Genomic DNA, 18165 nt, shown 5'->3' with positions numbered 1-18165 from the left:
CACTGGAGGAAGCCCCAGGAAGAAACGCCTTCCCCAAACGACTACCCTCCCCTCCGCAGGCTGATTGGAAAGCTCTCTGTTCTTCTCTCCTGGCTTCCTGTGTGTTACCCCCAGCCCACACTTCCTTTGGGTGTGAGAGTAAGATGGCAGTTCCTGTTGAGTGAGGCATGAGTCAGCGAAGGAGCCCATAGCTGAGTCTTCATAACCTCCAGGCACGGCTATTAAATATTTAAATGACACTGTAGCATTGATCTGTGCTCATCCTGCCCCTGGGGGGAGCAGTTCCTGTCTGGGATCCAGATAATAGCCATATGTTAGATTTAGACAAACTCCGAAAAGCTCCAAAGGTACTCTGTAAATCTCACCCATAATTACCTTCTTTCCTGCCCAGAGCCTGCCACCAGCAATGGGGACAAACTGGGTTCTGCCCATTTTACCAGTCAAGAAGAGGACCCAGAGAGGTCATAGTTGTGTGAATGGGCACACAGCAGACCTCGAATCGTGGCATCCCGGCTCCCACCTGGCACTGGCTGTTTTCTCTGCTCACTGCTCCTTCCCCATCCTCTCCCTCCTCACAGTCCCTCTGTCATTCACCAGATCAGTCTAGCTGCTGGGGGCATGGCATGCAACAAGATGCACAAGGCCCCTGCTCTCTGGAGCAGAATTCTTGGAGAGGAGCTGGTCAATTGACAAGAGCCCAAATTGGCAGGGCCGGCCCCTGCAAGAGACCGAGTTCCTGGTCAGTGTCCAGGCCCCGTCCCTGGGCTGGGTGAGGGCAAAGTGGACGGGGCCTCCTCGTGGATTGGCCCTTACTGTCCACAGATCTGCCTCTCCTCTGAGGGCGGTTATCAGGATAAATATACCCAGCTCCCCATTCCTGGGGAGTTACTCACCCAGGAAAAGCACCCTGCTGTCATGGATTAGGTTACCTCTGCTCTCACTGGGCTGGGGCTGGGGGAAGGGATGGAGACTGCAGGCTGGCCAGGAAGGGGGGACCCGCCTTCCTGACCATCAGCCTCCGCTCTCCTTCCTAATCTGGAAGAGTCTCACCAAAAGCACTGGGATGAGACCATCCCAGGCCAGTCCCTGTGTTTACATAGCTCCTTCCTTAGGAAGGGCCCAGTCCCGTTCCCTGTTTATCCCTGAGCTTGGGCAGCTGTAAGGAGGCTGCCACTTCTCTGTCACCTGAGGCCACCAAGGCCGCCAGGTGGTCAGCAGAGGGGCCACAACCCCCCGTTGCTGGAGGTCTGAGCCCACCAGGACAGGCAGAGCTGGGCTTCTGCAGACTCTGGGGAGGGGACTTGCAGAGCTGGTCCTGTCTCTGAGGGAATCCGGGCCTGGGATTAAATGGCAGGGATGGACAGCTGGCCCTGGGCTGCCGGGCTGGCTCTTGAGCGACGGCGGCCCCTCCGCTGCCTGTGGAGGAGCCTTTCTGGTGGTGGTTGCCACTCCTTACTCTTGCCTGTCAGCTTCTAGGGAAGCTGTGCCAGCCCCTGCCTAGGGAGAGGAAAGCTGAGTTAGACCGGCGTGCAGGAAGAAGGTGGGTGAGCTGACTCTTGAAAAGATTTTGTTCTTACTTTGGGCCAGGAGTCCCTGGGTGGCGCAAACAGTTAAGCGGTTAAGTGCTCAACTACCAGCCAAAAGGTTGAATCCACCCAGAAGGGCCTCAGAAGAAAGGCCTGGCGATTTACTTCTGAAAGGTCACATGTCTTATCCCATTTTCATGTCTTATCCCATTTACTTCTGAAAGCTCTGCACACATGGGTTGCTATGGGTCAGAATCGACTCTGGCCCGGGCTTCCGGATTGTGTGACCTGTGGAGATGGCTGCTGGTTCTGAGCAAGTCCAGGGATCACACCTTGTTTAGTTATGCCCGGAGCTGTGGGATGAGTCCTGACTGGCAAGCATGGATCCTGGGGCTGGTACAGGGGGAAGCTTGTAAGCCTCAGGGAAGAAATGAGGAAGCTTGCTCCCGCTCGGTGCTATCTGCCGCATGTGTGGGCTTGGAGGTGGTGACCTGGTAGAGGCTTCTCTGAGATGTCTTCCTTTTGATCAGAGTAGCGCTGCATCCTCCTGGTTCCAGATTAGACCGTGGTCTCCTTTGCTCTGAGGGGTGGAATGAGGTGGAGAGGGGCTGAACATCTCTCAGGAGGGTGGAACACCCATCTGCTTAACTCCCATCATTTCCAAGTTCCAGGCAGGTGTGCTAAGTCAGCAGTTTATGTCCATTTTTGCATTTAACCTTTACTCCTGTGAGTAAGAAGCTGGATTCCCATTTGACAGACAGGCAAACTGGGGCACAAGAGCAGTTAAGTAGCCTGTCCAGGCAGCTTGCAGAGTCTGTCAGAGTCCCGCTGTGTGAGCTCTGACGTCCAGTGTCCTCAGAGCGTGGATGGAGAGAATCGGGTAGCTCTGGTTGCTGCCTTCACGTCCCCCCCAGGCTTCCCCCAGCGCACACACTCTTGAGCCACTCTGGATAGACTTTTATCCCATCTCTTGGCACCTGCCCAGCTCTGCCCTTATGGACCTGACAGTCCTTATCAAACACTAAGAAGTGGTGGGGGCTTGAAGCAGGAGGAAAAAGCCAGGCTTGTGAAAAAGCCCTGATTTTGTTTCTGTGTAGTGGCTGGGGGTGGGGGAAGAAGGGATCCATTGATTTACTTTAACCTGTATTGGGTGCCCACTGTATCAGCCCTCAGGGCCGCGGTGGGGGTGTGGGTGGGGGGGTGGGGGTGCCCCCCACGTTGGGGGCCTCAGGGGACCCCGAACTCCATCCAGCATTCCTGGACTGGTCTGGGCATCGGCACCGCTAGACTAAGGTGCTGTCCCAAGTGACAACCAGTGTTCGCTAGGGGCACAGCTGCAGCATTCGCTCAGGAGTGCGGGCCGACCGGCCCCTCAGCCCCTTCTTTACCTGGCAGCAGGCCCAGGGTGTCTGCGTCTTAACCCGCTCGGGGACTCAGTCTAGGCTGCCTTCATCTGGCCCCTAGGACTGCCCTGCCGGTGGCTTGAGTCAGAGAGGGGGATGTTCATCTGGGGCTGGCCCCAGGGCGCCGTGCTCGCTGCGGAGGGGGCGCCAGAGGCGAGGGCGTGTGTCCCCGGGGTTCCTGGAGCAGCCCCCCGCATCCCAAGGGCTGCGTCACTGTTGGGTCGCGCGTTCCAATGATAGGGTATTCCAGGCACCCGGGCCAACCCGCGCTCCTCCTCGTAGTCTGCGCCATTCCTCCAGCTCAATCGAGCTTCCTCGGCATTGAAACTTATCCAGTGCGCCCATAGTTGGGGGCTCCCCGGTCTTCCCCGCTTGAAAATTCCGTGATTGTGGAGGTTACCTTCCGTTGCTCCCCGAGGCAGGAAGCCGGCGTGCCGATAGTGCCCCCTGGTGGTCGGCAGTGGCTGCTCCACCCCCTTCCTCACCAGGCCTTGGTGGTCTTTGCCCCTGAGAGACTAGAGACTTTGCAGCAAACCTCCCCCTTCCCCACCAGAGGAGTGTGCCTGTTCCCACCCTCACCCACGCACACGTGCACTGGTCCTGTCTGGTGATATTGGTTTTCCCTCAGCTGTGAATGGGAGAGCCAGGGCCTGGGCCAGCCAGTCCAGAGAGACTTCCTCCAGAAAAGGCATGGGAAGCCCCAGAAGAGCTTACCCAAAGGGGAACTTGGGTGACTGTGGCGACTCTGGTATGTCCTGAGGTGGGGCTCAGGCCTGGACCCAGAACCTCAGTGAACTTTGGGGCCTTCCCAGGCCTAAATGATCAGCCCCAACTGCTTTTTTTACCTGGGCCGTGTCCCCGGACATGCTAGAAGGGAGGGTGTGTTTGTGGTCTTGCAATGTTCCAATGGGTACCATTTTCTCTGAAGGTGGGGCTGCCTGATGCCTTCTTTGGGATATGAGAAGGAATTTCTGGGCCTGTCTCAAGGGTATTTTGAGCTGGGTGCAAGAGGGTAGCTGTAGCTGAAAACTGAGGGACCTTCCACTACTGGGCTGGGACTTTACCTATAAGTGTGTACCTTCATGCACTCCTAGGTCTGCTGGCTCTGTTTACTCAGCAAGGGGAGGAGTCTGCTCAGTTCCAAGGAGACTTTGGCCTGTAATCATTTTGCAACCTGCGGTGAGTTAGCAGGCATTTGCACCCACAGGAATCCAAAGTGGAGCTCAGAGTCTACTCCTTGGCTGCCTCCTACATTTCTGACTGTCTTCCCAAAGGCATTTGTAGGGGGGTCTTGTGGGACACTGACAGCACGTCCTGTCCAGGCCACTAGACAAGGGCTCAGGGCAGAGAGAGAGGTGAAAGCTATGCGAAAAAGCAGAGACCCTGTGATTTGTGACTGTACTTCCTGGGGTCCCCCTCTCTCACTCAGACAAAAGTTTGGGAAAAAATGAAAAATAAAGGGTCTTCTTCCTGACACCTACACATATTTCGCTTTGAATGTTACTTTATACACTTTTCTTCTCAAAGTTGCCCTTTTCATGTCTTATCCCAATTCTACAAGACTTAGGCTGACTCAATACTTTGTATTGTACCCTGAGCTCCTTAGAGGAAGATCTTTTTTTCTGAGTTTTGCAAAGCAAGTGCAATCGATGTTTGCAGTCACCGGTGTATTTGAGCATCTGCTGTCCTGTATAAATGGTCCCTGAAAGGCGGAAATGGTTTGCACCTGTCTTTTAACCAAAAAGTTGACAATTCCGATTCACCCAGTGGCTCTGTGGAAGAAAGGCTTGGCAATTGCTTCCATAAAGATTATAATCAAGAAAATCCTATGGAGCAGTTCAATCCGTAACACGTGGGATCACTGTGAGTCAGAAGTGAATCAACAGAAGTAAGCTTGGGGTTTAAAAAAAAATTTATGTTGTATTAACCTCACACCAGTGTTGTAAGGTAGGAGCTTACCAAAGAAACTGAGGCTTAGAGAGTTAAGCGGTTTGCTTTGTGACCATGGGATAGTCCAAGCTAGAGGAGCTTGGACTTGAACTCAGGTCTGGCTCAGCTCTAGAACCAGTGACCTTTTGTCTCTGTCTCCCAGGACCACACCCTCTGACCAGCAGTTTGACCAACATACCTGTCAGTGTTGAAAAGAGCCCATTAAAATAATAAACCAACTAGACTTTACTTAGAATCATGTTGGGGCGATGGGGTGATGGTGCTTGGTGTAGGAGGTAATGGGCCCCTGGTTCAGAAGGTCTGATAGGGGAGGTTAACCATTCATCTCCCATTGAGTGCTTTGGAGCTCAAGGGACCTGGGTTCAGATCTCTGTTTTGTCCCTAAAATCAGCTCTGAATGTGTGGGGATGTGACTCGGCCTTTCAGAGCCTCTTTTATAAACATCATGCTAGCGTCGTTATGAGGATACAGGGAAGTAACAGGTGAGGCTCCCAGCACCTGGTGATCATTCAGGAACAGGAATGGTGCCTATTATCATGACCAGGTACACTTGCTGTTTGATCTGGGGAGCCTCCTGCCTATGATGGAGAAGGAGGGACCCTGCCCTTGCTGGGCTGGGCTCAGAGGATATGGGGACAGTGTGGAGCCAAAGCAGCAGGTGTGGCTCTGCAAGGGCCACTGGGATTGGCCCTGGACGCAGGATCCTTTTCTGCAGTTACCTAGAGGCACGCTGACTCCCTCTAGTTCCGGTCCGGGAGAGAGGAAGTTGGTCCTCCTCCAGGGGACCTGGAGGGGGAGGAGGCTGCAGGAACTGGTCATTCCAGGAAGTCAGGAGACCTGTGCTGGGCTGCCGGGCCTTGGGACAAGCTTCCCGCCTGACCATCTGAGTAGGAGCCTAAGGTAGGTGTGGACCTTGTGGGTCAGAAAGATCAGGGCAAGCCTCTGAGAGAAGGGGTGGGAGCAGAGACTGAGGCCCTGGGTGAGGGCCTTGCTTCCCCCTGGCTTCCTGCAAGTGGGGGTGTGGCAGGGTCAGGACCACAAGCCCCGGCGCCGAAATTCAGGAAGTTGTGCCATCTAAATACGGCATCATCACGGGGTACAGCCACTGCTGCAGGATGGTTTTTTGGGGTCTGAGGCTTCTGGAGGAGTCTAGCAGTCCTGCCACTCACTAGCTGTGTTAATCTGGAGAGACCTCTTACCTCTCCGTTTCTTCCTCTGTGAGGGGAGATCAGAGGGTGTTAGAAGGATTCACTGAAGCCATGTATGCAAAGTGCCAGCAAGGTACCTGTCTCTAGTAAATGAGATAAATGTAGTCTTTCTCTTCTGATGATGATTACCCCTGGGCGGGGGGGTTTCCCCAACCCCAGCAGCCCACAGAGAGCCATGAGTGAGCAAGGCTGCAAGCACTCAGGAATGAGGTGTGGTGTTGGGCCGAGCCGAGCCGTCTGGGCTGTGGGCTGTAGAGGGTCCTAGGAGGGGAGAGTGAGGTGGGGGGCTGCAGGTGTATCCCTGCCCGTCCAGCTGCCCCCCATCTGGAGACTGGGGAGATCCAGGGCACCGCCCCCCGCATCAGGGTAATGGAATCTCTCACTCGAGGGCTGGTTCGGCTCCCTTGCTGCTTTTAAAAGCCAGATTGTGGGGCCCTGGAGCCTCTGGGGCCGGGCTGCTTGCCAGGCTTCCGCAGAAACAGCAGACAGAGCAGTCCTGCCCCCCAGCCCCGGCTCGGCCAAGGGGGTGGGGACCACTGCAGCGGCCTCATTCCAGCCCCCCCCACCTCACCTCACTGAGGGGCCTCAGGAGGAGCTTGGAGGCTGGGGGTCAGATTCCAAGTGGTCAGTAGGGCAGGCAGTGCTTCAGGTGCCCCCTCAGTCTGGGTGCTGGGAAAGTCTGAGCTCTTGGAGCTTCAGTGAGGGCCTGGCACTGCCTGGGTGCCTCCCTGTGACATGGGGCCCCTCCCGCCCCTTCTCCACACTGCCCTGCGGAGTTGGAGTGCTGAGTTCCAGGCAGGCAGCACCCCAGGTGCCCCCTCAGTCTGGGTGCTGGGAGAGCCTGAGCTCTTGGAGCTTCAGTGAAGGCCTGGCATTGCCCGGGTGCCTCGCCGTGATGTGGGGCCCCTCCCGCCCCTTCTCCATGCTGCCCTGCAGAGTTGGAGCACTGAGTTCCAGGCAGGCATCTCTCCCTCGCAGCCAGCCGGCAGCCCAGCCCTGTCAGGAGGGGACGCCCAGCTAGGCAGCCAGCTCCCCAAGGTAGAATGCTCCAAGGGGCAGCGCAGGTGCCTCCAGAGCACTTCGGTCTCGAGTCGGGGCAGAAGAGGCTTGCCTTGGGAGCTGGTTTTTACTAGGCTGCTCTGGACTGCCTGGCCTGAACTGGTCATTTCTTTTCCTGGGTGGGGCAGGTGCTCAGAAGTCATTAATTCTGGGGTACACGTGGGGAGAGCACTGCCATTGGCAAGATCTCAAGGTCCCAGGTTCTGACCCTGCCTTCTCTTTGCAGACGCCCTTCTTGCAGACTTGGAGTCCACCACCTCCCACATCTCCAAACGGCCCGTGTTCTTGTCTGAGGAGACACCCTACTCATACCCAACTGGAAACCACACCTACCAGGAGATCGCCGTGCCGCCTCCAGTCCCTCCACCCCCATCTAGTGAGGCCCTCAATGGCAGCATCATTGACCCCTTAGAGCAGTGGCAGCCCAGTGGCCCCCGATTCATCCACCAGCAGGTAAGGCGGGGACGAGCTGAGAAGCTTTAGGGCAAAAAGAGCTTGTCTGGCAGGGGTTTGGGGAGCCACGGGAGGAATGGAATGGGGGAATGAGGAGGGGGGCCTGGACACATTCAGCCCCCACCAGACGCTGTTCTCCCACCTACCACGTGAGTGGGGAGGCAGTGAACCAAGTCTTAATCACCCGTCTCCCAGCCACAATGTGGAAATTCCCTGGTGAGATGGTCTGTGAGCAGGAGCCTGCTGGGGGTGACTCGTGCACTGCTCCTTGGGGCGAGGTTCTCTCCCACCCAGCCTCAGTGCTGTACTTCCTGCAGCCTCCATCGCCGTCACCGGTGCAGGGCCCCAGTGCCCCCACCCCCCAGGACAGCCTCAGTGCTCCAGGCTCCCGTGCTGGTGAGGACGAACACGTCTACAGGTACAGCCCAGCCCCCTAGACGCCTGCCCTCCTCCTGGGTGTCCCGGGACCTGGCTGGTGCTGGGCAGGGTGGGTGGTCAGGGAGCAGGCAGGCCCACTTTCTTAGGGGTTACTGGGAAGAGGTTTCACCACCCTCCGATGGGCCAGTCCTCCTACCATTGCTGGCCAGGCTGGGCTGTGGCAGCTCTTCTGTGTGGTGGAGGAATTGAGGCAAGACTTCCTTCCTCTCCTGGTCTTGACACATCCCCTCCCCACTCTCTGTCCTCTTGCTGAACCACACTTCTCATCCCCTCCACCTTATTCTCCTGGGAACTTGGGGGACACTAGTCCAAGGCTGGGAAGCATTTCTCACGGTCTCCTTTCTCTTTGCCTCTCAAAGCTTCCCCAACAAGCAGAAGTCGGCTGAGCCCTCACCCACTGTCATGAGCTCCTCCCTGGGCAGCAACCTCTCAGAACTTGACCGCTTGCTGCTGGAGCTTAACGCCGTGCAGCATAACCCCCCCGGCTTCCCTGCAGGTGGGACTGGGTCCCTAGGGCAGGGGCCCACAAGACCCCCAGGCCCACTGCTGCCCTTTGGGTCCCAGAGGGCTGCAGGGCTGAGCAGCCTTTCTCTCCCTCTTCCACCCCGCTAGATGAGGTCAACTCTAGCCCCCCTCTGCCTGCGGCCCTGAGCCCACACTATGGCATCCCAGAGAACAACAGCCCCCTAGGAGGCAAAGCCGGGCCCCTGACGAAAGAGAAGCCTAAACGGAATGGGAATCGGGGCCTGGAAGACGTGAGGCCCAGCGTGGAGAGCCTCTTGGATGAATTGGAGAGCTCCGTGCCTAGCCCTGTGTGAGTATCCACAGGCTCTCCGCAGGCTAGGGGAGGTCCTGCCCAGCCAGCCCCTGGGCACAGTGTCCACTCACTTACCCTGGTGCAGTCCATTCTCTTCACAAGTGCCTGCTATTTGCCAGGCCCTGCACCAAGTACTGGGGGGATGGTGGTGAGTCACAGGGCATCATCCTTGCCTTCACGGAGCTGCCACCAATCAGAAAAGACAAACACTGTGCATGCTGAGGGTACCTGGGGCTGTGTGGTTAATAGCACTGGCTTTTCAAGTCTTGGCTTTGCTGCTTACTAAGAGTCATCTCTCAAGCCTACTTTTCCCATCTGTAAAATGGGGATAAGACTGCTTACCTATGAGGGTTAAACCAATAATACACATAAAGCAAGCCCTTGGAATATTTTCTGTAGTTACCGTTAGCTATTCTTGCGTTACCGTGTTACTGTAAAACAGAGTCCTCACATCTGTGTTCAGTGGAGGACACACGCAGGGTGCCTTGAGCTTTTACCTGGCTGGGAAGGCCCCAGGGGTTCTTCCTGGGAAAGGTGCCCTGAAGCTGCCACTTTTCTCACAAGTCAGTCCATTGCAGACCTCTGTCCCCCTCGCTGACAACCCCTCCAATGATGAGTCCCCAGGAGACAGTGGGAGCTGGTGGGCTTTCGTGAGGTTGGGGAAGGTGGGACCTCAGTGTCATTGGGAAGGGTCACTCTGGCAGAGCATGGGGCTGGGCTCTGGGGCCCCTGCTGACACCATGCCTGCCCCACAGCCCCGCCATCACTGTGAACCAGGGTGACATGGGCAACCTGCAGCGGGTCACCTCCAGCCAGCAGCAGACGCGCATCTCGGCGTCCTCGGCCACCCGGGAGCTGGACGAGCTGATGGCCTCACTGTCAGATTTTAAGGTGCCCTGTGGCCCCTGATCCTCCCTGCTCTGCCCCCTCCTGCACCCCCATCCTTCTCCCTTGCCTCAGTGTGAGTAGCTGGAACTCAGCTCCTCAGTGTTTGGGTCCCTCAGCCCTGAGTCGGGGCCCTGTGTGCCGTGGTCTCGCCAGGATACGGGGGAGGGAGACCAGGCTCTGTGGGGACTGCACACTGCCCCAGCTGCCCGTGAAGGCAGAAGGGCACTCAGCAAGGACATTCCTGCCTCCCCAGGCGCTCCCAGCCACCCAGAGTCTCAGACAAAGGGCCTTGTGTTGAGGCTGCTCTTGGTGGGGGGGGCATTCCTGCTGGGCCTTGTGGGGCCTGGGATCCCGTGCCTGAGAGGTCATTTGCTCTGGAGCTCTGTCTCCCACTCTAGCTGTCCTCAACACTTCCTTTTTCTTTCTGCCTCTGGCCTCTTCTGTGGCCTAAGTTCCCACAAGTTCTTTCTGTGGGAACCCTAACCGGCAGGTTCCCAGGCCAGTCCTGCATGAGCTGTCTCTGCCCCTCTGCTTCCGGCCTCCCCAGCCCTGCCAGGCCGAGATGTTTTATTTAGAGAGTGCAGTGTCTGTTGGCAGCACCTCCATGGGGATTGATATTGACAGAACTCTCCGGCAGCTGCTGACTTCAGCCTTCCATGTGGGCCCACTAGAGACCATTGGGGCCTGACTTAGGGAAGATGAGAAGGGAAGCAGGTGGTCCGTGTGCTCTTGGCCCTGAGGGTTCCTTCTAGCTTTCTTTCAAGAGGCTTCGTGGTGGGGGGTGGGCGCATGGCTGGGGGAGGCATTGAAGCTGGGGTTGTGACCCTTGGGTGCCGTGACTCTAGCCCCTGTCATGGATTCTGAGTAGCCACAGTCAGGAGCCAGTAGGTTGGGCTTAGGTGTTCGCCTCCCGGAGCCCTGCCCTGGTGTCTTAAGGCTGTGGTTGCCTCCTGAGGCAGCCAGCATCTGATGCCCAGGGAGGAGAAGCCACACTGTTTGTAGTTGTACCCCAGAGCAGGGGCCTCTGTGAAGTAGGAAAGCTGGGAGTGTCTGGAAGGGACACATCGCAAGCTCAAGGAGGGCAGGGCAGCTGCCTGCGGCTGCCTCAGCTTGTGCCCTGAGGTGGCCTACTTGGTCATCTGTCTTTCAGCCTTATCCCTTTACCTACCTACCTCACCCGTAGCCTTCTGTCCCTTGTGCCCACTCTGACTGGAGTTAGGCTGGCCCCACAGGCACACCACAGTGGTGGCTTTCTGCTGCTCTGTTTGATGGGGCCAGGGTTGTGGGACCCAGGACAGCCAGCTTTGTGGCCTGGGTCTTCTTCAAGGGGCAGTCCCCACAATTCAGCTTCGCTGTCCCCTTGGCTAATGCAAATGCTGGCTCTCTGAGCCCCTTGGGCAAGCCCACCCTGCAGTGAGCATCCTATCTCACCTCTCCCTTCATCTCCCCCTTGCCTTTGTCTCTCTCCTCCTGCAGACCAGCTCCTCAGCTGTGGCCCTGAGCTCCCAGGGGCCGCAGCCCCGCTCAGCTCCATCCCCACCCAACACAATTCCTTCTTCTTCTCCTCCTCCTCCTCCTCCCTCACCCTCTGTGCTCCTGCCTTCCACTGCTAAACCTTCCCCTCGAGGCTGCGGCCACACCCTGGAGGTCCTGTGCGTTGAGAAAAGTGGTAATGCATGGGGGCTTCCGTCTCTTGTGGCCCCCAGCAATCTTGGGGGGACACTGGACACCTCCAACTCAAGGGTTCCCTCTGCAGAGGGTTCTCTGGGGCACCTTGATTCAGAGAGCCCAGCTCGAGTTTGGAGGGAAGGCTTCATGAGAGACACACAGAACTTCAAGGGTGAGCTCTCTGTGGCTCCTCCCTGTCACACTCCTCCCCAAGCTGGGTGGTGCACAGGCCTCCAGGAGCCTGGAGACCCCCAGGGGCTGCCAGCCAACCCTTTGTGCCCAGAGGAGGCTGTGGCTGTGTGGGCTTTGGGGGCACTCAGGCCTGAGGCTCCCCGTGGAGCTGCGTCCGCCTTCCAGGAAGTAACTGAGCCAGCCGTTGTGGCCGTGGATCGCCAGGCCGTCTTCCCGGATACGTGGAGTCTCACAAAGGAGCATGGGCAGTGGAAGGAGAAGGCAAGGCCAGAGCCAGGGGACCCAGAAGGGGGCTGCCCTGCCCCAGTCGAGAAGGAGCAGCTAGGTGAAGAGACACCCAAGAGGGGCAGCCCAATCAGGCCAAGCCAGGGACCTGAGAACCCAAGGAACCCAGAGTGCACTTCTGAAGCTGTTCCTGAGGCCAGGCAGGAGCAGTTGGAGCTTCCACATGTCACGGTCATGGACACGCCCAGCACCACGGAGAGGATTTCCACCTCTGGCCAGGCAGGCGCCAGCTTGCATGGCTGCTGTGCTTTGTCCTCAGCAGGCATGCGTGTGGCCCTGCCCCTGCCACTCATCCTAACTGCATGTTGCCTCCCCTTTGTGCATGTCTGCTGGGCAGAACATCCAGAGACCCCATGGCCGTGCCCCTGACCACCAGGGCTCCACAGCGGGTTCTAGACACCAGGGTTTCTCTTAGTGACAACCCACCTCCTTTTTGTTCGTGCCTTTCTTTAGAAGAGCTACCTGTGCATCCTGATGTGTGTATAGTGGTTAAAAGCATGGGCTTTGGACTCAGAAAGACCTGGATACAGACCATGCCTCCAACGCTTGGGCAGCACCGCCCACCCAGCCTCAGTTTTCTCATCTTTAAAATGGGGGTAATAATAGAACATTTCCCTTCAAGGTTGTCCAGAGCATGAAATGGGATCATGCCTGGAATGTGCTTAGAACACAGCTCAGAGTCCCTCAGGAAGTGACAGCTGATGTTATAATGTTATTATTTGTTTCTTGCTTGATTAAAATTTATGCCCTTTCAGAAATTAAGAAACAAAACACTGTCAACAACCAGGTCATACACTAGAAGCAAAAGCGTTCATATGTATTCATATGTAGAAACAAAAACTTGTTAAAAGCTTTACTGGAAGAAAAGATTGCATTTTCTATCACAAATTGAAAAAGGAAAGGAAGGGGGAAAAAAAAGCTTTATCCCTTTTAAGAGCTTTCATTTCCATCCTCTCAAATAATTCTTGTGGTAACCTTGTGAGGTAGGCCAAGAAGACTTTTGCCCCATTTTCAGGATGGAGAAGCTGAGGCCCCTGGAAGTCAAGTGTCTTGCCTGGGGTCAGGGGTCTCTCAAGGCCTGCACTCCCGAGGGAGTCTGCTCCGCCCTGGTCTCCCCAGGCCCTCCCACCTCTGCCTCCATCAGCACCTCAGCTTGGCTCTTCTCTGGCGTGTTTGCCCTGCCTTCTTCTAACCCCTGCCAGGGCACCTGAGTGTGGACTGAGCAGCCTGGTGCCTGTGCCCAGAGTGGGGCTGTGACAGCACCCCCCCCACCCCCACCCCTCAGATTCGCTCTGTGATCAGGAGGAGCCGGGAGACAGGCCACGCACACCCCATGTCCCGGGAGCCCTCCCCCCGCCGCCGGCGAGACCCCTCCTCCCTGAGCAGGACCCCCTCCCAGGAGCGGCTCATCGCAGAGCTGCAGGGGCGGCTGGGCATCCAGCTGGAGGCCGAGGAATCCACGGCGGTGGCAGGGCCGGCGGCGGAGGACTGGCTGACGGAGGGCGTCGTCATCACCGTGCAGCCACGTGGGAGGCGGGCTGGGGGGCAGCTTGTGGAGAAGGTAGCAGGGAGGAGGGCCAGGGTCGCCGGGCAGGGTAGCAGGGTCCAGGTTCTTCCTGGCCCCACCGCTGGCTGGAGGGGAGATGGGTCTTGTGAGAATGGCGTCAGTCTTGGTGCTGGGGAGCCTGGGGACATCACCTCTCTGCCCCGCTGTCACTGAGCTGCTTCTTCTGTCTTCCTCACCTCTCTCCCTCCTTTCTTCCCAGGTTGTCTTCCCTCCTGGCTCTCCCATCCCCCTGAGAAGAACCATCTCTGTCCTGGCCTCTCCTCCTCCTCCTGTCCCTTTGCTCCAGCATCGCAAAGACGTCTTGGCCAGCAGCTCTTCTCCCTTGCTCAGCCTACCCGGTCCCCCTCCACCGGGACCCTCAGCTCGTACCTGGGGCTCTCCTGGGGTCCAGAGTGCAGGGGACAGTCCCTCTCTCCATGAGGCTGTGCAGGGCCCCGCCTCTCCCGCCCCTGTGCCCCACACCATGAGGCCCTCTGTGAGGTCCGTGGGCTGCCAGACCGACGAGGACCCGCTCTTCCCCCCGGTGCAGGCAGGCCTCCCTGGGCCCTGGCACCACCCTCCCTGCCCTCTTCTCATACCTGAGCCCCACCCTGCATACCTGAACACACTGGCACCCTATTACCTCCATCTGTAAGCCCCAGCCACAGTAACCACAGTCCTTCCTTAGGCCTGGACCCTCATTTCACCTGGTGGGCATGCCCCCTCCTTGGGATCGGCTGCCCTCTTGCTCCTCTGTGTGGGCGCCCCTCTGCCTGCCCCCTCTCGACAGCCCCTGGGCACTCCCCCAGGCTTCCATATGAGGAGGCCATTCCCAGAACAGAAACCAGGCACCAGCTCCTCCCTTTCTTGCCAGCCCCAGGCCCAGGGCCTGGAGAGGCCTCTGCCTTGTGTCCCCAGCTCACCTCTCCTGACTGTTGGCCTTGGCTGGCTCCCCTTGCACTCGTTCTCCATCTCTTCCTGGTTCTCTGTTTCTGGGTTGTTCTGTAGATTTGTTCTCTTGATTTTGGTATTGCCTGTGGGGAAAAATCCTCTTTTCTCATCCTAAGTTCCCTTTTGTGAATCGATCCAACGATGAGGTCTCTATTTCTTCCTTGATTTTTAAAAAGTTCTCATCGTCTTTTTTACCCCCATCTAAGATCCAGGGCCTGGAGCAAAGAGCAGATGGAGAGCTGTGCTGGGCAGCTGGCTGGGCTCCGGACGGCAGACAGAGCGGTCAAGGGCCAGACGAGGGAGGGGTCAGTGCCCAGGCTGGGAGCCCAGCTGCCCGCTGGTCCTGTTGTCCCCGGGCTTGTTCACCCAGCTGGGTACCATGAGTTTTTCCTCTTGCAAAGGGCAGAGAGCAAGCCCCTTGGCTGTCTGTCCCTCTGATGCCCCTCCGATCTAGCTCTTCAGGCCCCTATAGGAGGCAGCTCTTCCTGCCTCAGTCACGTCACCTGTCTAGGAAGAGAAAAGCCCCTGGTGCTGTGAGATACCCCAGTCCCGAAGTCCTAACCAGCCCCCTCTCTCCCTGTCTCCACAGTTCATGGCCCAGGGGAAGGCAGGGAGCAGTTCTCCCCCTGGGGGGACCCCAAAGCCTGGGAGCCAGCTTGACAGCATGCTGGGGAGCCTGCAGTCTGACCTGAACAAACTGGGGGTCGCCACAGTTGCCAAAGGGGTCTGCGGGGCCTGCAAGAAGCCCATCGCTGGGCAGGTGACTAGGGGTGCGGGTGGTGGAAAGGGAGGGAGTTACAGGTGGGCTCGGGGACCTCTGCTCCTCGGCCCGAAACCACGTTACGTCTCCTGCCCCAGGTCGTGACCGCCATGGGAAAGACGTGGCACCCGGAGCACTTTGTCTGCACCCACTGCCAGGAGGAGATCGGGTCCCGGAACTTCTTTGAGCGGGACGGCCAGCCCTACTGTGAAAAAGACTATCACAACCTCTTCTCTCCACGCTGCTACTACTGCAATGGCCCCATCCTGGACGTGAGTCCCTAGGGCTCAGAGAGGCCGAGGCACACACCCGAGCTCGTACAGCTGGGACCAAAACGCATGCCTGTTGCTGTTGATTCCTACTCATAGTGACCCTGTAGGACAGATTAGAACTGGAGCAGCTGGTGGGTTCGAACTGCTGACTTTCCGATTAGCAGCCTAGTGCTTAATCACTGCGCCACCAGGGCTCCTTACACCTAGGATGGTGGGGCTCAAACCCAAGCCTGAGCCCAGAGCCTGTCTTCTTAACCTTAGGCAGTCCCACCACCCTGCCACCTCCCATCCTGAATTCCAGTTCTTGAGACCCCCTCGGGGCTAGGGGTCCTCACCAGAGTTGAATGCTGGCTCCCTCACCATCCGCTGTGTAACACTGGCGAAGTACCTAGCCTCTCTGAGCCTATGTTTCTCCCCTTATAAATGGAGATCACAACAGAACCTATGATCTGGACCCCGTGTGAGGATTAAAGGAGAGAGTGTCTCTGGCATGTCATCCCTCGAGAAGTTTTACTTCTTAGTGGTATTAACAGCACAGTCAGGAGAGACCGTCATCTTGGGAGAGGTTTGCTCTTTCCTCGGTGATCTAGGCGGGGGCTGGGGGGCTGCCTTTCTTAGGAGTCCCTGTGGTGGGATCCACACTGTCGGGCGGGTGGCCCGGCTTTGATCCCACACTGTCCTTTCACAGAAAGTGGTGACAGCCCTTGACCGGACGTGGCATCCTGAACACTTCTTCTGTGCCCAGTGTGGGGCTTTCTTTGGTCCTGAAGGTACTGCCAGCCTGCCTCACCCTCTGGCTCCCGGGAGGGTGGGGAGGTGGGGGCAGGGATGGGGGAGCTGACACAGTGGACATTGGAGTCAGGGTGGCTCCACTCCTGGAGGCCCTAATGCTGCTCCCCCGCCCCCCCCCCCCAGGGTTCCATGAGAAGGACGGCAAGGCCTACTGCCGGAAGGATTACTTTGACATGTTCGCACCCAAGTGTGGCGGCTGTGCCCGGGCCATCCTTGAGAACTACATCTCGGCCCTCAACACCCTGTGGCATCCCGAGTGCTTTGTGTGCCGGGTAAGGAGTCCTCCTGCCTGGAGGGGCCAGAGCTGCCAGTGGGGAGGGAAGGGCCCCGCACCAGCGTGCTCTCTGAATCCAGTACAGAGGTGAGCAGACAGGAATAGGGTTCCTCAAGTCCAGGGGGTCCTGGGCCAAGGCTTTTATGAGGCTGGGATAAGATAGACATGTCCCCAGCCCAGTGCTGTGAGGCGGCCCTGGGGTGGTCATATCTAGGGGAAGTGAATGTGAACGTTAAATAAGATAACACAAGTGTTTTGCAGCCTCAGTGGAACAGGGCAGTGGTATTTACACTGCATCCTGGGGTATACCAGGGGCCCACAAGATGATATTTGGGATTCAGCAAGGGCCTCCTGATGAAATATGTTTGGGAAACACCGTTCACTGCAGGACTTCTCAGAGCCTTTATACCCAAATGTGCCTGTGAATCGCCAAATCTAGGATCTAGGATGCAGTTTGATTACAGAACCCTTTTCCAGCACTAGGGTTTCTTGGAATACTGCTACAGCCTCCTGGTGAAGTTCACAGGAGTCAGAGCTGTGTTTGACTTCAGGTTGTGTGACCTTGAGCTAGTCATTTAACTTGCATGCTTCTGGTGCCTCCTCTGTTGGGAGAATGAAATAAGCATTTAGCATAGCACTTGGCACACAGGAATTGCTTAGCTAAAGCTAGTGGGCGTCATTATGAGTGTGACAATGAAGATTGTTACCTGCCCCTCACGCCCTGGCCACCTGTCCCAGCCTGAAGGGACAGCCAACTGAGTCTCCTTCTTCGCACCCCGACTCCTCTTCTGTCTGGCAGGAGTGCTTCACGCCCTTCGTCAATGGCAGCTTCTTTGAGCATGACGGGCAGCCCTACTGCGAGGTGCACTACCACGAACGGCGTGGCTCACTCTGCTCCGGCTGCCAGAAGCCCATCACGGGCCGCTGCATCACCGCCATGGCCAAGAAGTTCCACCCGGAGCACTTTGTCTGTGCCTTCTGCCTCAAGCAGCTCAACAAGGGCACCTTTAAGGAGCAGAACGACAAGCCTTACTGTCAAAACTGCTTCCTCAAGCTCTTCTGCTAGGCTCCCTCCTCCCTCAGCTGCCCCCTCGCTGGCCCAGCCCCCAATTGCTACTGTGACCCAGAGACCTCGCCCGGGGGTGAAGGGGCAAACCCGCCTGAAACTGGAACCCGCATCGTCAGCCGGTGTAAGAGGGGACGGGGCCCTGAGGGTCCCGCCTGCTTTCCTTCGCCCCTGCCAGAGCCTCTCTGGCCCCCTCCCTCCGCCTGCAGCTCTGCCCAAGCTGGTGTTGGCCCAGTGGCCACCCTCCTCACTCAGCACCCTGTGTGTCCCCAAGAACCAGCCTGGCCAAGCCAGCACCCCACACTGGAGCCATCTCTTACTCATATTTGGCAGTGGAGCCAGGGTCGGGCAGGCAGGGTCAGATGGGGTCTCTCTTTATCCTTATTTCCCCCCAACCTAATTATAATTATCCTTGTTCTGCAAGTATTGGGGGACACCCAGCTCCCTCCAGATGATGCCAGCATAAATCCATCCATTCACGGGCAGAGCAGCCAAGGGACCGCGGAAAGTTCCTGGTCCTCTTCCTGCCCTTTTGGTCTCCCTGGGCCTGGATGACTGCCGCCCACCACCTTGTACCCCGACCTCCCCTTTTTTAACTGCTCTGGTTCTACTGAGAA

At 57.5% G+C, this 18165-nt stretch overlaps 1 protein-coding gene across 5 annotated transcripts in view; it reads left to right on the top strand.

The window, feature by feature from the left end:
- Positions 1–17666, top strand: part of PXN (paxillin) — a 48722-nt gene extending 31056 nt beyond the window's left edge. For 2 of the 5 annotated variants that reach the window (XM_010598930.3, XM_023559450.2), the window contains exons 2-12: positions 7373–7599; positions 7917–8017; positions 8397–8533; positions 8650–8851; positions 9610–9745; positions 14591–14689; positions 14974–15144; positions 15243–15416; positions 16105–16186; positions 16332–16480; positions 17282–17666. In XM_010598930.3, the coding sequence (XP_010597232.2) occupies positions 7373–7599; positions 7917–8017; positions 8397–8533; positions 8650–8851; positions 9610–9745; positions 14591–14689; positions 14974–15144; positions 15243–15416; positions 16105–16186; positions 16332–16480; positions 17282–17548 (1745 nt within the window). In that variant the 3' untranslated portion in view covers positions 17549–17666. Of the gene's footprint in view, positions 1–5798; positions 6161–7372; positions 7600–7916; positions 8018–8396; positions 8534–8649; positions 8852–9609; positions 9746–11218; positions 12107–13172; positions 13449–13653; positions 13984–14590; positions 14690–14973; positions 15145–15242; positions 15417–16104; positions 16187–16331; positions 16481–17281 lie in introns of those variants that run through there. The other 3 variants (XM_064272280.1, XM_023559452.2, XM_023559449.2) reach the window with 3 other exon arrangements.
- The last annotated feature ends 499 nt before the right edge of the window (positions 17667–18165 follow it).

The sequence above is a fragment of the Loxodonta africana genome, chromosome 19, assembly GCF_030014295.1.
Source record: "Loxodonta africana isolate mLoxAfr1 chromosome 19, mLoxAfr1.hap2, whole genome shotgun sequence".
Lineage (NCBI taxonomy): Eukaryota > Metazoa > Chordata > Mammalia > Proboscidea > Elephantidae > Loxodonta > Loxodonta africana.
Note: the sequence above shows the minus strand (reverse complement) of the source record. Positions and strands in the feature narration are given on the sequence as shown.